Consider the following 15,955-nt stretch of genomic DNA (forward strand, 5'->3'; position numbering starts at 1 on the left):
AATGTCAGCTCCAGGATCACACTCGGGCTCAGAAAGTTCTGAGGGCAGGCTGACATGAACAAGAACAGAGAACAGAGGGGTAGTAGGGCAGATGCTTAGGCCAAAGCACTTAGGTAACACTCAGAGAGAGCAGGAACTTTTACCTACTTTCTAGCAGTTTCATCATCTATCAAATGAGAATAGTCATCTCACCAAATGATTATATGAACCAAATGATATGATGAGGAATTAAGTCTTGCAATCTTGTGCAAAGGTGAGAGACTACAGTTATGGTTACTAATTACTACGTCTGGGTACGGAAGGCCCCCTCGAACTCCTGGCTATATGTTCCGCAGGATCCCCACAAGATGGAATTGGTAATAGTTTTTTTCCTCCAAACTTCAGGTTTGGCAACCACGGATGCAGCTGGCTAGCAAGGGTCTGCTGCTGAGAGATGAGAAGTGAGGCCTTCGGGCTCTGGACCTAGCGGGCTCAACAACCACCGCGCCCCCCAGTCACCTTGTCCTCACCTTGAGGAACAGCAGAAGAAAAAAAAAATCCTACAGGGGAGAAAGTGCGGCCCTCAAAAGAGGTGCCTCCACCCTTCACCTGGCCGCCGCTTCTGAGACCCACGCTTCCAGCGGGGCGGAGACAAGGCTGGGAGAGCTTACTGAGCCGGGGACGCCTTGACCTCGGGCGCCGGGCCCGCGGCAGGGACAGGTACACGAAAAGCCGGCCGGACGTCAGGCCCGCCTCGCCTCGCCTTGCCTCGCCCACAGCCGCAAGCACAGGAGGAGGCACCCCGCCCCCGTGAACCCACAGGGCCCTCAGTTTGCTCTCACCTGCAGCCGGGTCACCAGCAGGCTGTAAGGCGCCATTTTGTGCACTGACAAAGATGAGGTCGCTTGAAAATGACGTGAACACGGCGTACTTAAAGCCTTCGGGTAGGGGGCGTGGCCTGAATAGAAACGCAACACAGTGAAGGCTGGGCCTCCCCAGAGGCGCCGAGTCCTGCGAGCGCCTTGGGCGGAGCTCCCGTGTGGGGAACCTAGAGGGGAGAGGACAAAGCTGCATAAAAACACTTGCGGAAGTAAATACCGGGAACGAAGATTCTTATCGAAGTGCAAGCTTCATCTTTGCACTTCGCAATTTGTATCTTCCATTCAGATCTCGAAAGTTTTTGTTTTTTGGTTTTTTTGATGACTTTCATGCACCTGCAAGGACCTGACTCCCCAGTTAGGACGGAAACTTGTCTTTGAAATGTGATCGCGCGAGAACGACCGGGGCTTGGTGCAAAGATTATAAACGCTGATGGAAGCCTAGAGAACCAATCACGGCGACCAGGAGGCAGGAACAATGGAGGTTAAGGGTCGACCGGAAGCTCCCTAAGTTTCCGGTGGCATAGAGGGAGCTATGGCTAAACATCATCCGGACTTGATCTTTTGCCGCAAGCAGGCTGGTGTTGGTGAGACGGCCTCCTGCCCCCGACTGTCTCGGTGGGGATGGTATTAGAACCTGAGGAGTCTGGGGTTCCCATCACTTCCTTAGGGTCTTGCTTCGGGGGCGCCACGTTTCCCGCTTCACGGTCGGTAGTGTAGGAGCGCGTGGGTTTGTAGTCTCTGATGAAAAGAGGGCGGGGCGTGCGTGCTGGGAGCCGGAGGCGGGCTGCCGGGATGGGGTCCGGAGAAATTCTCAGTTTGCCCAGGACCTGGGAGGGACTTCGGGAGGGTGTGGATTTGGTTCGGATTGAAGTTTATGAGGATAAGATGGAAAGACTTCCTTAGGGCTCACTGTCGTCCCTGCTCCTCTCCCCACCTCAAGCTCGAGGATGTTTGTCCCCTCTTCGTCAAAACCTTAATCCTAATTGTACTCTTTACCGTCTTTCATCTTGCAGCCATTGGAAGACTGTGTGAAAAATGTGAGTGGAACACGCCTCCCCAGACAGCCCACCCGTCCCACTCAGTTTCCGTGGAGCTAGCCAACGGGCATTTCCAGCGGTGCCACTAAGAGGGCTTTGAGTATATGTGACTGCAAGCATGTTAACACAATGCCAGGCTACAACTAAAGGCCACCACCCTACTCCAACTTGCACATTTTAGACACTAATTTGAGAAAAATCTCTAGCTGTGGACCAGAGTAGCATGACCCTGTCCTCAGCACACACAGCGTTCTGCCAGTTAATCATATAGACTTATCTACCAGGTGCTATTCTAAGCTCTTTACCCATTAGTTGATTGACTTTTCCTGTGTGTTTTGGAGATTGAGCTGGACACTAGGTAAGCCAAGTTTTGTGATGCCAAAGCAGCAGGCCCTAAAATCACCATCAGAAGACCAGTGTATTTCCCCATTAACAGGAGGAGGGCAAAGGACTTGAAGTACTTGCAAGTGGGCATAACTCCATTCTCTTTTCCTCACAGGTGATGGCAAGTGTGTGATCTGTGACTCCTATGTGCGTCCCTGCACCCTGGTGCGCATATGTGATGAATGTAACTATGGCTCTTACCAGGGACGCTGTGTGATCTGTGGAGGCCCCGGGGTTTCGGATGCTTATTATTGTAAGGAGTGCACCATCCAGGAGAAAGATGTGAGTATATACTAAGCTTTTCATCTGATCCTTCCCTGTATTTAGTAACACTTTGCCATCCACTCCTATGGTCTGTATATGACTATGTTCATCTAGTCATCTAGGTTATCACTTCTTCAAGGTCTGTGAGCCAAACTGAATGTAGTCCAACAAAATGCACTTATTTTGCATCAAGGACAAAAATGCAAGAGAAGCAAATGTTTGTCAACACTAGCAATTTGGAAAGCCCTCTCTTCCTTTGATGTTTCTCTCTCTTGTTATCTTTTTTTCTCTCATTATTTTTTTTTCTTTTTTTTTCTTTTTTTTGCGGTATGCGGGCCTCTCACTGTTGTGGCCTCTCCTGTTGCGGAGCACAGGCTCCGGATGCGCAGGCCCAGCGGCCATGGCTCACGGGCCCAGCCGCTCCGCGGCATATGGGATCCTCCCAGACCGGGGCACGAACCCGCATCCCCTGCATCGGCAGGCGGACTCTCAACCACTGCGCCACCAGGGAGGCCCTCTCTCATTATTTTTATTCAGAAATAATATCCTTTTTTTTTTTTTTGGCTGCCCCCCTCATGGCTTGTGGGATCTTAGTTCCCCAACCAGGGATTGAACCCAGGCCACGGCAGTGAAAGCCCAGAATCCTAACCACTAGGCCACCAGGGAATTCCCAATATCCTGCATTTTTAAGTCCTAGCACAGTGCATGGTGTGTAATAGCCACTCCGTAATTCTCTTAACTATCATTAAGGACTATTTGGGTGGCTGTGATGACTTCTGAACTTGGGACAATTCAAGCTGATCTCAGCTCTAAGTGGCTAGAGAATGCTTTTGGTTTGATTTTGCAGAATTGATTGCAATTCTTCTTATGACATTTTTGCCCCTTGACATTGTGTGGTGGCAGTGGCTAGTTATTCAACTTCTTGAGCCAGATGCCAGGGTAGAGGGCTGTAGGTCTATACCAAAAGTAGGCTTCTTGGGGAGAGGGGTGGGAAACCCATGAATCAGCTTTTATTCTTCTTATGACACAATAAAAGGAAGTGTGATGCATTCCCAATAGGCTAGTATAAGGTATCTGGTTACCTAATCTAGGATAAGGCATAAGGCAAAAGATAAATAATTCTTGGAACTTCACTGGTGGTCCAGTGGCTAAGACTCTGCTTTCCTAATGCAGGGGACCCAGGTTTGATCCCTGCTCAGGGAACTAGATCCTAGATCCTACTTGCCACAACTAAGAGTTTGCATGCTGCAATTAAAAGAGCCTGCAACTAAAAGATGCTGCATGCCCCAATGAAGATCCAGCAGATGGCAACGAAGATCCCGCGTGCGGCAACTAAGACCCAATGCAACCAAATAAATAGATAGATAAATAAATAAAATCTTTAAAAATAAGAAAATTTTTTTTTTTTTTTTTTTTTTGTGGTACGTGGGCCTCTCACTGTTGTGGCCTCTCCCGTTGCGGAGCACAGGCTCCAGACACGCAGGCTCAGCGGCCATGGTCCACGGGCCCAGCTGCTCCGCGGCATGTGGGATCCTCCCGGACCGGGGCATGAACCCGTGTCCCGTGCATCGGCAGGCGGACTCTCAACCACTGCGCCACCAGGGAAGCCCTGCATTTCCCTTTGACTGTCAAATCATATCCTGCTTGATCTGATCCACCAGCTAGGTTACACTCCCTTTATAGAAAGGACCTTGGTTTGTGTATTTGTCTCCCCTTTTCCCTAGTTCTTGGTATAGTCCCTGGCATGTACTGTAAGTATGGTCCACATTTTTGTTGCTACCTCTGTAAATCATCCATAGGGTTCCCGCTACAGAGTGTCTGGTATATAGTAGGTGTTTGGTAATTATTTATAGCCTGTATACCACGGTGAGACAATATCAGTGAAGAGAAAGTACAAACAATTCTTAAACTAGCTAAAACTAGCTAAAGAGTCCATTAAGGACAACATTTTCTTGAACTTTTCCACGGTTGTAGCTGGAGTTCTTATCTGACATATGCTTGGCAACCAGAGAGTGCTTAATAAATGTTAATTGCTGTCTGATTCCTCTGCATGCGGTATGTGACCTGTTCTCTCTGGATCCTTGTGCCTCATTCTGTCCCTGAGAATTATTCTAGATGTCACCACTTCCTCTACTTCACGTGTACAGGAATGTTCTGAGGATATCTGAGATGGTATCTAGCTCACATTTACTCAGCAATAGTTTCCAAGGAACACAGAACAGTCCAGTGATATGATCCAGCCTCTCAGCCTTACAGATCATCATGTAGATTAAGTACCTAAGACTTTCCTATGCAGAAATCTTCCTGCAACCAAAGCAACCCCTGTTATTGTTCTCTTCCTGCAACCTCCATAATTTATAAGGGAATTAGACCAGTAAACTAAGCTGGGTGTTCTCCATAGTTTTTCAAAGCTTCAAGAATACTCAGGATTTGGGGGACAATATCTGTGGGCATTGCTGCCAGAGGACCATTTGTTTCTTTGCTTTTTTTTTTTTTAATAAATTTATTTATTTATTTATTTTTGGCTGCTACTCTTTGTTGCGGTGTGCAGGCCTCTCATCACGGTGATTTCTCTTGCTGCGGAGCACGGGCTCTAGGCACGTGGGCTTCAGTAATTGTGGCTTGCGGGCTTTGCTGCCCCATGGCATGCTGGATCCCCCCAGACCAGGGCTCAAACCAGTCTCTCCTGCGTTGGCAGGCGGACTCCCAACCACTTCATCACCAGCGAAGTCCCTTTTTTTTTTTTTGAAAGAAATACTTTGTCCTATCTAAAGTGAAGCTTTGGGCTTCCCTGGTGGCTCAGTGGTTAAGAATCCACCTGCCAGGGCCTCCCTGGTGGCGCAAGTGGTTGAGAGTCCGCCTGCCGATGCAGGGGATACGGGTTCGTGCCCCGGTCTGGGAGGATCCCATATGCCGCGGAGCGGCTGGGCCCGTGAGCCATGGCCGCTGAGCCTGCGCGTCCGGAGCCTGCGCGTCCGGAGCCTGTGCTCCGCAACGGGGGAGGCCACAACAGTGAGAGGCCCGCATACCGCAAAAAAAAAAAAAAAAAAAAAAAAAAAGAATCCACCTGCCAGTGCAGGGGACACGGGTTCGAACCCTGCTCCGGGAAGATCCCACATGCCGCGGAGCAACTAAGTCCATGGGCCACAACTACTGAGCCTGCACTCTACAGCCCGTGAGCCACAACTACTGAGCCCATGTGCCACAACTACTGAAGTCCACGCGCCTAGAGCCCATGCTCTGCAACAAGAGAAGCCATTGCAATGAGAAGCCCACACACCGCAATGAAGAGTAGCCCCCGCTCGCTGCAACTAGAGAAAGCCCGTGCGCAGCAACAAAAGACCCAACTCAGCCAAAAATAAATAAATAAATAAATAATAAAGTGAGGCTTTGTGTCCCAAAGGACACTTTTTTTAAAAATATAAGTTTATTTATTTATTTTTGGCTGCATTGGGTCTACATTGCTGCGCACCGGCTTTCTCTAGCTGCAGCGAGTGGGGCCTACTCTTTGTTGCGGTGCATGGGCTTCTTATTGCAATGGCTTCTCTTGTTGCAGAGCATGGGCTCTAGGCGCATGGGCTTCAGTAGTTATGGCATGCAGGCTCAGTAGTTGTGGCTTGTGGGCTCTAGAATGCAGGCTCAGTAGTTGTGGCGCACAGGCTTAGTTGCTCTGCGGCATGTGGGATCTTCCCAGGCCAGAGATCGAACCTGTGTCCCCTGCGTTGGCAGGCAGATTCTTAAGCACTGCACCACCAGGGAAGTCCCAATTTGTAGTTTCTTATGTGTGGCATCATATTGGATCTCCCTTCGCCCTAGACTCCTTTACACCTTTTACTTAACCATTTTCTTTAACTCTCCCAACAAGAAAACAAGAAAAATAGTAGCTAATATTTTTGGAGCACTTGCTGTGTACCAGGTACTGTGCTGGACATTCTTTTCCAAAAGTTCTGTATGATACAGATGAGGAAACGAATGGCTTAAAGGTGTTAAGCATCTTAGCCCAAGGTCACATGACTAATAAGTGGCAGATACGGGATTAGAACCCAGGTCTATCTAACCAGAGTTTCTCAACCCTTTTCTCCCCCATTATTGTCCCCCCAAAGGAGAAAAGTTAAAATCTAATTTAAATTAAATTTTCTTGGGAATTCCCTGGCAGTCCAGTGGTTAGGACTCCACGCTTCCACTGTAGGGGACACGGGTTTGATCCCTGATTAGGGAACTAAGATCCTGCATGCCGCCCGGCATGGCCTAAAAATTGATTGATTAATTAATTAATTAATTACATTTTCTCCACAAAAAGAGGAACTGAATGCTAAGGAGTAAGATTTTGTTGGGTAAGAACAAGCTTCAGATCACAAACCACTATAATAGCGAAGATGTTTTCATCCCCACTGAGGGTGCACGGTCTGACTCAGAGCACTTAGTCTGACCGCCTCACGGTCTTGGTCTTCTCAGGGTGTGTAAGGATGTGCCCCTCCCTCTCTTGCTACTTCTACCATTCTCTTCTCCCCATTTAAGTAAACAGCAGAGCAGTCAAATATATGCAAAAGTTATTTGATACTTTTCAAATCTAATTCACAAGTTTACCATGCTCTGCAGCTTCCTAAACCACGGGAAAGTTTTGGTTCTTGCCTCTGGGAAGGCCTGTTAGAGAAAAACGCCAGACTGGGAGGTAGAGAGCCCAGGTTCAGGTCTTGGCTTTGCTACTAACATGCTGTGTGTGGCTATGGGGAAATCTCCACCAAAAGAAGTATTGAATAATAATCCCTGTTACCTCATGGATACATTTACTGAGAGCTTAAAAGCCTTTAAAATTAAAGTTTCAAATAGAAAACAATATACTCTTGTTAAGGTCTCAAACCAGTGTACAGTCTGGTTTTTACATTGTAGGTACTCATTGAACAGTTGCTGAAAGAATGAACGTTTCATCTTGTAGTTTCTGTTAATAAGGCAGGTCTTGCCTGCTGTTCATAATTCTTTGCTACCAATTGTAAGAAATGGAGATGTGGACGCATTTTCTGTAATCATGTTTTACTGATCTCAAAATTTTTAAATTGCCTTTGGTTCTGTATGTATTTCCCTGTTGTATGTTATATTTTGGTACGTGATTAGCATTTTTTTTAATTAATTAATTTATTTTATTTATTTTTGGCTGCATTGGGTCTTCATCGCTGTGTGCGGGCTTTCTCTAGTTGTGGCCAGTGGGGCTACTCTTCGTTGCAGCAGGTGGGCTTTTCATTGCGGTGGCTTCTCTTGTTGCAGAGCACGGGCTGTAGGCGTGCAGGCTTCAGTAGTTGTGGCACGTGGGCTCAGTAGTTGTGGCTTGCGGGCTCTAGAGCTCAGGCTCAGTAGTTGCGGCGCACGGGCTTAGTTGCTCCGCGGCATGTGGGATCTTCCCGGGCCAGGGCACGAACCTGTGTCCCTTGCATTGGCAGGCAGATTCTTAACCACTGCACCACCAGGGAAGCCCTCGAGTTTTCTTAACAGCTCTTCCATCTTCCTTTTCATGCTTTCCATTCACAGGCATATTCACAAAAGCCAGCCAGTTCCGATGCACACATTGTCACCTCTTCACAGCATTAGTGGAATTTGGGAACAACCACGAGACCCATGGGAGATGTGTAGAAAATAAAAAACAGGAGTTTAGGAAAGAAAACAGGAAACTTATAAGTCAGTGAGAGAAAATGCCATAAAAGCCAAAGAGCTAATAATCCAATGCGTTAGTTTTCCGATTTTTTTTTCAACTTTTTAACATGTAGAGTCCCATCTTCAAAAAGTATCTTACACAGAAGCCACGTGCGTATGTGTGTGTCTGTGTGTTAGGTTGAACCATCATGAAATTGCTGATATTTATTTTTGGCAATTTCTTATAATGTATTAAAGGCTGGCTATATGCTAGGCATTGTTCTAAGTATATTGATTCTTAATTCTGTAAGGTCTGTTCTACCATTGTAGTAATTTAATATGTGACAAAAAGAGAGACAAGGAGGTTAATAACTTCTCAAAATTCAGGTGACCTATCTCCAGAGCCTACAACCTTTTTTGTTTGTTTGTTTGTTTGTTTTGGCTATGTTGGGTCTTCGTTGCTGAGCGTGGGCTTTCTCAAGTTGTGGCGAGCAGGGGCTACTCTTCGTTGCGGTGCACAGGCTTCTCATTGCAGTGGCTTCCCATTGCAGAGCACAGGCTCTAGGTGCGCGGGCTCAGTAGTTGTGGTGCATGGGCTTAGTTGCTCTGAGGCATGTGGGATCTTCCCGGACGGGGGCTTGAACCCGTGTCCCCTGCATTGGCAGGTGGATTCTTAACCACTGCGCCAGGGAAGTCCCTACAATCTTAATATGAGTGAGAACACAGCTGCACAGATTGGGGGGGGTGAGTCCTACTGTCACCTGGCACCTCTCAGGACTCTCTAGGGCCCTATAAATACAGTTTATATACATTGACCTGATCCAGTCATCTTATTTTATAGTTGGATACAAATCCAGACAGAAGTGGTTTGCCCACAGTCACACAAATCAGTGAGGCAGAGTAAGCCTGAACAGGCTATCATAATACCATAAAATTTCAAAGCATCCCTAAAGGGCTTAAAGCACTGTTGTGTTTAATAGCAGGCTACCTGGGGCCGGGAGAGGCAGCTCTTCCCACATTTGTACCAGGACTTTCAGTACAGATTACGTGGCTTACTTGAGTTCACCCAGCAAGCCATTGGTGGGGCTGGGTCCACAACCTGGCTTGCTTAGCACACCAAACTCCACAGATAGTAGTTCTCAGTGTAATGCATGGTACATGTTTTCTAGAAAATAATGAAATGTTAGTGTTGGCTTTGTGTGGTTTCAGAGATTTTTGTACAGTGTTATATCAGTGCCCAAAAAGAGAAATCAGCTGAATTAGAAATGAGATGCCTAAGGACTTGATTCATTCATTCATTCTATAGCCCAGTGTCACAGGAAACAGCTGCCTTTGACATGGGTGTTTAATAAATTCATGAGATCTAAGAAGGTTTCTTCCAGTAGCAGTTCCCCCAATTTTCCTCCCATCATCCCAAATCAACTGATGGAGTCATCATTCCTGCAAAACACAGCTTCCCAAGGGCTTCACTGAAACCACTCAAGCTCACAAAACGGCCAGGGGAGGGTGTCACTACACATCAGAGTATGAGCCGTCAACAGCTATCTCTGGCACAGGAGCACTCTTCCCCCAAGACCATGTGTCCGGTTAAGTGAATTAATATGGACACATCAAACTCAGTATTGTCTTATGATATTTAAAATGTAAGGTACTATTTCCTGAAGTCTTTAGTTTTTTTTCCCTTGGTATTTTCTCCTTTCTTGGGATAGTGAAAGAGAGCTAGGAAGCTTGATCTGTAGATGATTATTACCATTTCTTACCTCTGACTTGGAGAAAATCCTTTGAATATCTTAAAGAGTTTTAGATTCTACCTCCACTATATCATATTAGTAACCGAAGTGGGCTAAGAATCCAACATTATAAGTGTAGGCCACTGGATAAATGGTGGACAGGCCCTGGGCACATTCTAGGTGTTTAGTAAATACTTGATTGATCAAATAGGATAACTGAACTGGTAAGATGAATGGCTAAACCATTAATCCAAAAGTTATTTTTATCTTAAATCCCTCTCAGTTCAAGCTCAGAGACTTTTAACAACTTATCTATTCTGTTTTCCAGAGAGATGGTTGCCCAAAGATTGTCAATTTGGGGAGCTCTAAGACAGATCTCTTCTATGAACGCAAAAAATATGGCTTCAAGAAGAGGTGATTGGTGGGCTGCCTCTTCCTCCCCCCATCAAGCTGCTGCAGCTGCCAAAAGAAATGCCTACAGAAAGGAAATGGAGCCCAGAGCATCACCTGAATTGCCTATTAGTACAGTGGCACCTTTCCACCCTTTCCTCTCCTCTCACCCAGCCATGGTAGGAATGGAAAAAAAGTCTTTGCAGAGCACTCTGGCAGGCTGTACCACAGAAAAATTAATAAATTGGTTCATGGCGTTCCTTCAATTCAAGAAGCAAGGCTGTGTTAATCCACATCGAGAAGTTCTGTACACCAAAAGCTTCTAAAACAGGAATGATATATCATTTCAGTCTTCTGTTTGAGGAGCTGACTGTGAGGCTAGCTGCAGTGAGAAGCATGGGCTTGCAGCAGCTCTGATGGCAGCTGTCCTTGATGAAACATCTGCAGTGCGGTGGGGGCTCTCAGAACAGTCAATGTGGGCATTTCATCTTGTAACACCCACCAGGTGGTGCTGCTTCATGGTATTTTTCTTCTAAAAATTGGAAACCCTTTCTGTTGCTATTGTATTCATAAAGTAGGTGTTTATTTTCTGGTAGTCAGCCCCTTCCCAATTTAATTTTAACTCTAGGAATTTTAGTCACCCAGGAATTTGTGATTCAAAATAAAGGTACTGGGATTCATTAAGCACCTTGTTCTCTTATTACTACTGGAATTCAAAACCACCCATGCCTTTTATGATAGGTAAACCAAAGTTATTTTTAGAAACTTTGCTGTTTCCCCTTCCTGTCCAACTTGAATTTTGACCTGAAGAGATGGCTTCCAGTAATGGTGAAGGAATGAGACAAAATGTACTCGAATGAGTTAGGAGAACTGAACTTGGTTGATTTGTTTCACAAAGTGCATATATACTCACATTAAGGATATGAGGGGAGGGATTTCCCCGGTGGTGCAGTGGTTAAGACTACGCACTTCCAATGCAGGGGGCATGGGTTCAGTCCCTGGTCGGGGAACTAAGATCCCACACGCCTCTCAGTGCAGCACCCCCCACCAGAAAAAAAAAAAAGGATATGGGAGGTTGGTTTAAGTAAATTCAAATTCAGACGCATCCTTTACCCTAACTCAACTACCTGTACTTTTTGTCTGCTAGAGGCAATAAGCAAGTTAACCTAAGGAGCCACATTCATAATTGGAGACTTCCAGTCAAGTAGGTCTTTGACACCCATGAATTTGAAAAAGGTTTTGAGTCCTGCAGAATCCAGGGGCCTGGCCCAATGATCCAAGTTGAGATGAGAGCCTTCTGACTTCCTATCAGGGTTTTATCTTGGATCAATAAAACTTGGTTATTTGTAATGTATTGAGTGTCCAAAATAGAATTAAGATAATCTCTGCCTTTAAGGAATTTAATAATTGAGCTTGCCAGAAACAGCTCAGTGTAACGGGACGCACAAAGGAAGGGTTCTGGGCCTCGCATGGGGTACCTCGGGAAAGCTAGGGGAAGGCCACAGCCATAGGGCTGCCATGAGGGCTCCTTTCAGTTCCTCAGACTGCCCTTTTCCTTCCTGCCGCAATGCTTTTTACCTGTTTTTTACATCTAAAGCTCTGTTTCCCTTCTGCTCAGCTAACTCCTACTCATCCTTCAGACCTTAGCTAAGTATTTCCTAAAAGATGCCTCATCCAACCCCCCAATCTAAATTCCTCTTGTTATACTCCCACATAGCACCATAAGCATTTTGTTTATAGCATTTGGTAATATTGACTGTCATCTACTAGGCTGTGTTCCATGATGGCAGGAAGCAAGTCTGTTCTGCCCAGCAGGTAGCAGGTTCTCAGTATTGAATTAATAACTGAAGTCATAGAAACCAGATAATAAACTGGGCTTTGAAGGCCATGGTGGAACCTACAGGCAAAGGGGGTAGTGTCTGCAGATAAAGATATTTGTGTGGGGGAAACAGTTTGAATGGGGTGATGTGTTTGGGGAGCTCTGAGCAGTTCTAAAGCATCAGGTGAGGGTTATGGTATCAAATGAGTTGCAGAAACCAGGTAATTTTCAGATTATAACTAGAATCTGTCATTTGATTCTATAATAACTTTAGTTTTAATGTGTAATATAAGTCAAAATGTTTTGTTTTGCTAAACAAATCAATTTCTAAAATTTGTTTATTGGGACTTCCCTGGCAGTGGTTCAGACTCTGTGCTTCCAATGCAGGGGGCACAGGTTCAATCCCTGGTGGGAGAACTAAGATCCCACATGCCGCGTGGTGTGGTCCCCCCGCCAAAAAAAACATTTGTTTATTAACCACCTTGGTCTACATAACATCTTCCATCTCCAGATGTTTGAAAAGCTACTCCTTACTTTCAGCAAAACACCACCTTAACTGTGCTCTGTGAGTCTTAGTGTATATGCCTCTAAAAGTTCTTGAAAGGGAGCTTAAAATTTAATGCCCGGTAGGATTTCCACACTGATCTGCAACAGGACAAGTTCAACCTCAGTCCAGTGAATTCTGCTGAACTCTGTTCCTCTGTCACCTAATTTTATAATCCCATTCTCCATTTGTTTGTTCTCTGAGGCCAAGAGAATGATACAATACAACGAATAAGTTAAAAACGCCTTAGATAAACAACATTCAAGTTCAAAACCTTAGTTATCGTCTACCTTGGACTTTAGAATAAGTCCTTTTCAGTTTTAAAAATTAGAATAATGATAATACTGAATTCTCTATTGGGAAAACATTGCTTACAAGCTGAATTTTAACCTCTAGTAGTATATAGTTCTGTGAAAAGAATTAGAATAATGATCTCAGCCAACTGTATGGCCACAAAAAATCAGAATGGGCTTAAAAATTACTGCTTTTCTCCATTGTTGAAATAAGCACTACCTACACAGGTCTAGTTGAAATAACTGAACTCATCATAGTCAGTCTAAGAAAGTGGTTCCATTTCCTAGGTTTATGATTATTACTATTAAGTATTCAGTGTTTGATACATTGATTTCTAGGCTCTAAAAAGGATGGGTGTCTTCCAGCTTCTCAGATATACTCTGTACACATATGGTAATTTAATCTCCTTTAAACATTGCACTTTACATGTGCTGTTGCTAAAAAAAAAAAAAGTATAAAGAGAAATGTGTGGGCTTTATAATCGGTCCTATATTTGAATTCTAATCTATTGACCTTTAGTGAGGTTTTCGGTGCTTTTTTTTTTTCTTATCTATTAAATAAGGATATTAATGCCTCCCTCTTTGGGTTGTAAGGATTAAATGTAACCTCATAAGTGCCTGACCCTTACTGGGAAGGCTTTACATCATAAATTGTAGCTATTTTACAGTGGGCCTTTACTTCGTAGATTAACATTTAAGTTCTAGCATTGAAGATCCTCCATAGGGTTCCCTCTTTTCCCAACCCCTCAGGTTTTTCTCTATTCATTCTCTGCTGTTCATGAGGCAGCTGAAGGGAATTCCTCACACACAGCCCATCTTCTTGGCTATTTCCTTTGTTTGAAATACCATTCCACCACCGTCACATCATCCAGCCAAGTCTGTACCTTTCCTTCTAAGCTCCTAACATCTCATGAATGCTTCCAGATGCACCATACCCCACAACAATCTCTCATGCCTAGTACATATAACAGAAAAATTCATGAAACATTTACTGTGTGTACAGTATTTTCAATTTATTCTGTTCTTAAAACAAAAACACTTATTAGAAAAAGGGGTCAAAAGTCTGGGTGAGTAATATAAGTGATTAAAAGGGAGGGGTGGGACTTCCCTGGCTGCCCAGTGGTTAAGACTCTGCCCTTCCATTGCAGGGGTCACGGGTTCCACCCCTGGTTAGGGAACTAAGATCCCACATGCCAAGCATTGCCACCAAGAAAAAAAAATAGCATGATGATCAACGGTATGTGGCACTGGGCCTCAGTGTCTGGGGGACAATAGGGAGTGGTAGGGACCTTGGAACCAGAGAGCACAGGCCCTGTCTAAAGAAGACAGTTGCTGTTCAAGTCCAGACAATTGCTAGCTTGAATACCTAGTGTTAACAGATCTTCCGAATTTAGGACAAGTGGCAAATTAAGATATTTTTGTGCAATCTCCCAAGTTTTAAGTGTTGTCAACTCTTTTTTTTTTTTTTTTTTTTGGATGAGGACCATTTTTAAAGTCTTTTTTGAACTTGTTACAATATTGCTTGTTTTTTTTTTTAATGTTTTGGTTTTTTGGCCCCGAGCCTTGTGGGATCTTAGCTCCCCCACCAGGGATCGAACACACACCCCCTGCATTGAAAGGTGAAGTCTTAACCACTGGACCACCAGGGAAGTCCCTGTCAACTCATTTTTGAAATTTAATGTGTCAGTATATGCCAAGGCAATACATCCACCAGATGTGGACCTTGGCCTGCCAAATAGCAGCTTCTAAATTAAGAAAATGAACTTCCCAGGGAATCAGATTCAACTGACTAAATTTCCAAGAGATTGTATGTCACTGTATTTTGACCTGTAGCTCCTTATAGTTTGAAGCAAGGACATAAAGGTGAAAGATTCTTTGCCTTGGTTGGAATTTTCCTGCCTTAAAAAAAAAAAGGGACTCCAGTTCCCATCTTTTCCCAGTTATTCAGTTCCTTATCAACTCTATCCCCAAGTGGTCTCTCTGCCACCACCAAGGCTACAATGATACTTTCTTTGAACACGGTAGTTTTAGTGTCTTAGCCAAAGACAGGTTTGTTCATTTACCTTGTTTACTGGAATTCACTCACATCAGGTCAATACATAGAAAATCATTTGCTCTTGGCATCCATCCAATCATTCTTCTCCAAAGCTAATTTCTGTTGTGGCTGTCTTTGCTCCTGCCCAGTTGGAGGAGTGGATCTGAAGAATCAAACTGAGGAACTATTTTCTTGGATAACTTAAACTACAAAATTTCTCACTCCAACATGTGTATATGAGAGAGTGACTCACCCCTGAGAGTTAATTGGGGCTAATTATGACTAGCCTGACTTGTCACAACAAAACATCTGGCATAACTTGCTTACTCTCAGACAAGGGAGCTGCCTCCACCCTCTCCCCAAGCACACGCTTACTCCTGAAGCTCACCATTTTGAAAACAAAGCGTATGCCTGTCAACATATGATTATTCCAAATGGGAGGGGACTCTCGAATGCTTGAGTAGGAATTCAACTCACAATTAAGCCCGGGCAAGATGAAATCACACGCTGGGGAGAGAAAAAACGTCCTCCTCACCACATGATAAAAGGAGACATCAGCAGTTAAGAGTGGTGATTGCCTTTTTCCCCTCTATTTTATTTTTTCCTATTTATATGCTAACCCTTTACCCAGGGATCCCATTTACCAAGGAAGCTAGATTTCTCAGTTTTGTTTCAGTGATATTGCTCAAGGCTGGTGTGTTTTCAGCACTGCAGGGGAGATTCGAATAAATATAGGAACGCGCAAAAATTCAACACCTTCCTTCCAGGGATTCACTCCGCTCTCCCACAGCCTGCAGTGAACGGTAGGAAATGTATACCCTTTATCTACTTATATGGACTCCATCCCTCCTTCCTGTGATACCCTAGGAGAATTCGTTTCAACTCACTCTCACCTTTCTCATCCTGTCTTGTAAGGTTTCCTATTGGGAAATACACAATGAACTGAGCACAGCACATGTAGGATGCAATTTGGA

General features: G+C 44.7%; 2 protein-coding genes across 2 annotated transcripts in view; one reads left to right on the top strand and one right to left on the bottom strand.

The window, feature by feature from the left end:
• The window catches only part of ACO2 (aconitase 2), a 53,924-nt gene extending 53,011 nt beyond the window's left edge, over positions 1 to 913 (bottom strand). The window contains exon 1 of the mRNA XM_060111663.1: positions 822 to 913. Coding sequence (XP_059967646.1) covers positions 822 to 857 — 36 coding nt within the window. The 5' untranslated portion in view covers positions 858 to 913. The remainder of the gene's footprint in view (positions 1 to 821) is intronic.
• Positions 914 to 1,031: 118 nt separating this feature from the next.
• Positions 1,032 to 10,974, top strand: PHF5A (PHD finger protein 5A). The gene is made up of 4 exons (XM_060111665.1): positions 1,032 to 1,444; positions 1,874 to 1,897; positions 2,397 to 2,563; positions 10,229 to 10,974. The coding sequence occupies exons 1-4, from the start codon at positions 1,393 to 1,395 to the stop codon at positions 10,316 to 10,318; spliced, it is 333 nt and encodes a 110-aa protein (XP_059967648.1). The 5' UTR covers positions 1,032 to 1,392; the 3' UTR covers positions 10,319 to 10,974.
• Positions 10,975 to 15,955: the final 4,981 nt, after the last annotated feature.

This window comes from Mesoplodon densirostris, chromosome 11 (genome assembly GCF_025265405.1).
Source record: "Mesoplodon densirostris isolate mMesDen1 chromosome 11, mMesDen1 primary haplotype, whole genome shotgun sequence".
Lineage (NCBI taxonomy): Eukaryota > Metazoa > Chordata > Mammalia > Artiodactyla > Ziphiidae > Mesoplodon > Mesoplodon densirostris.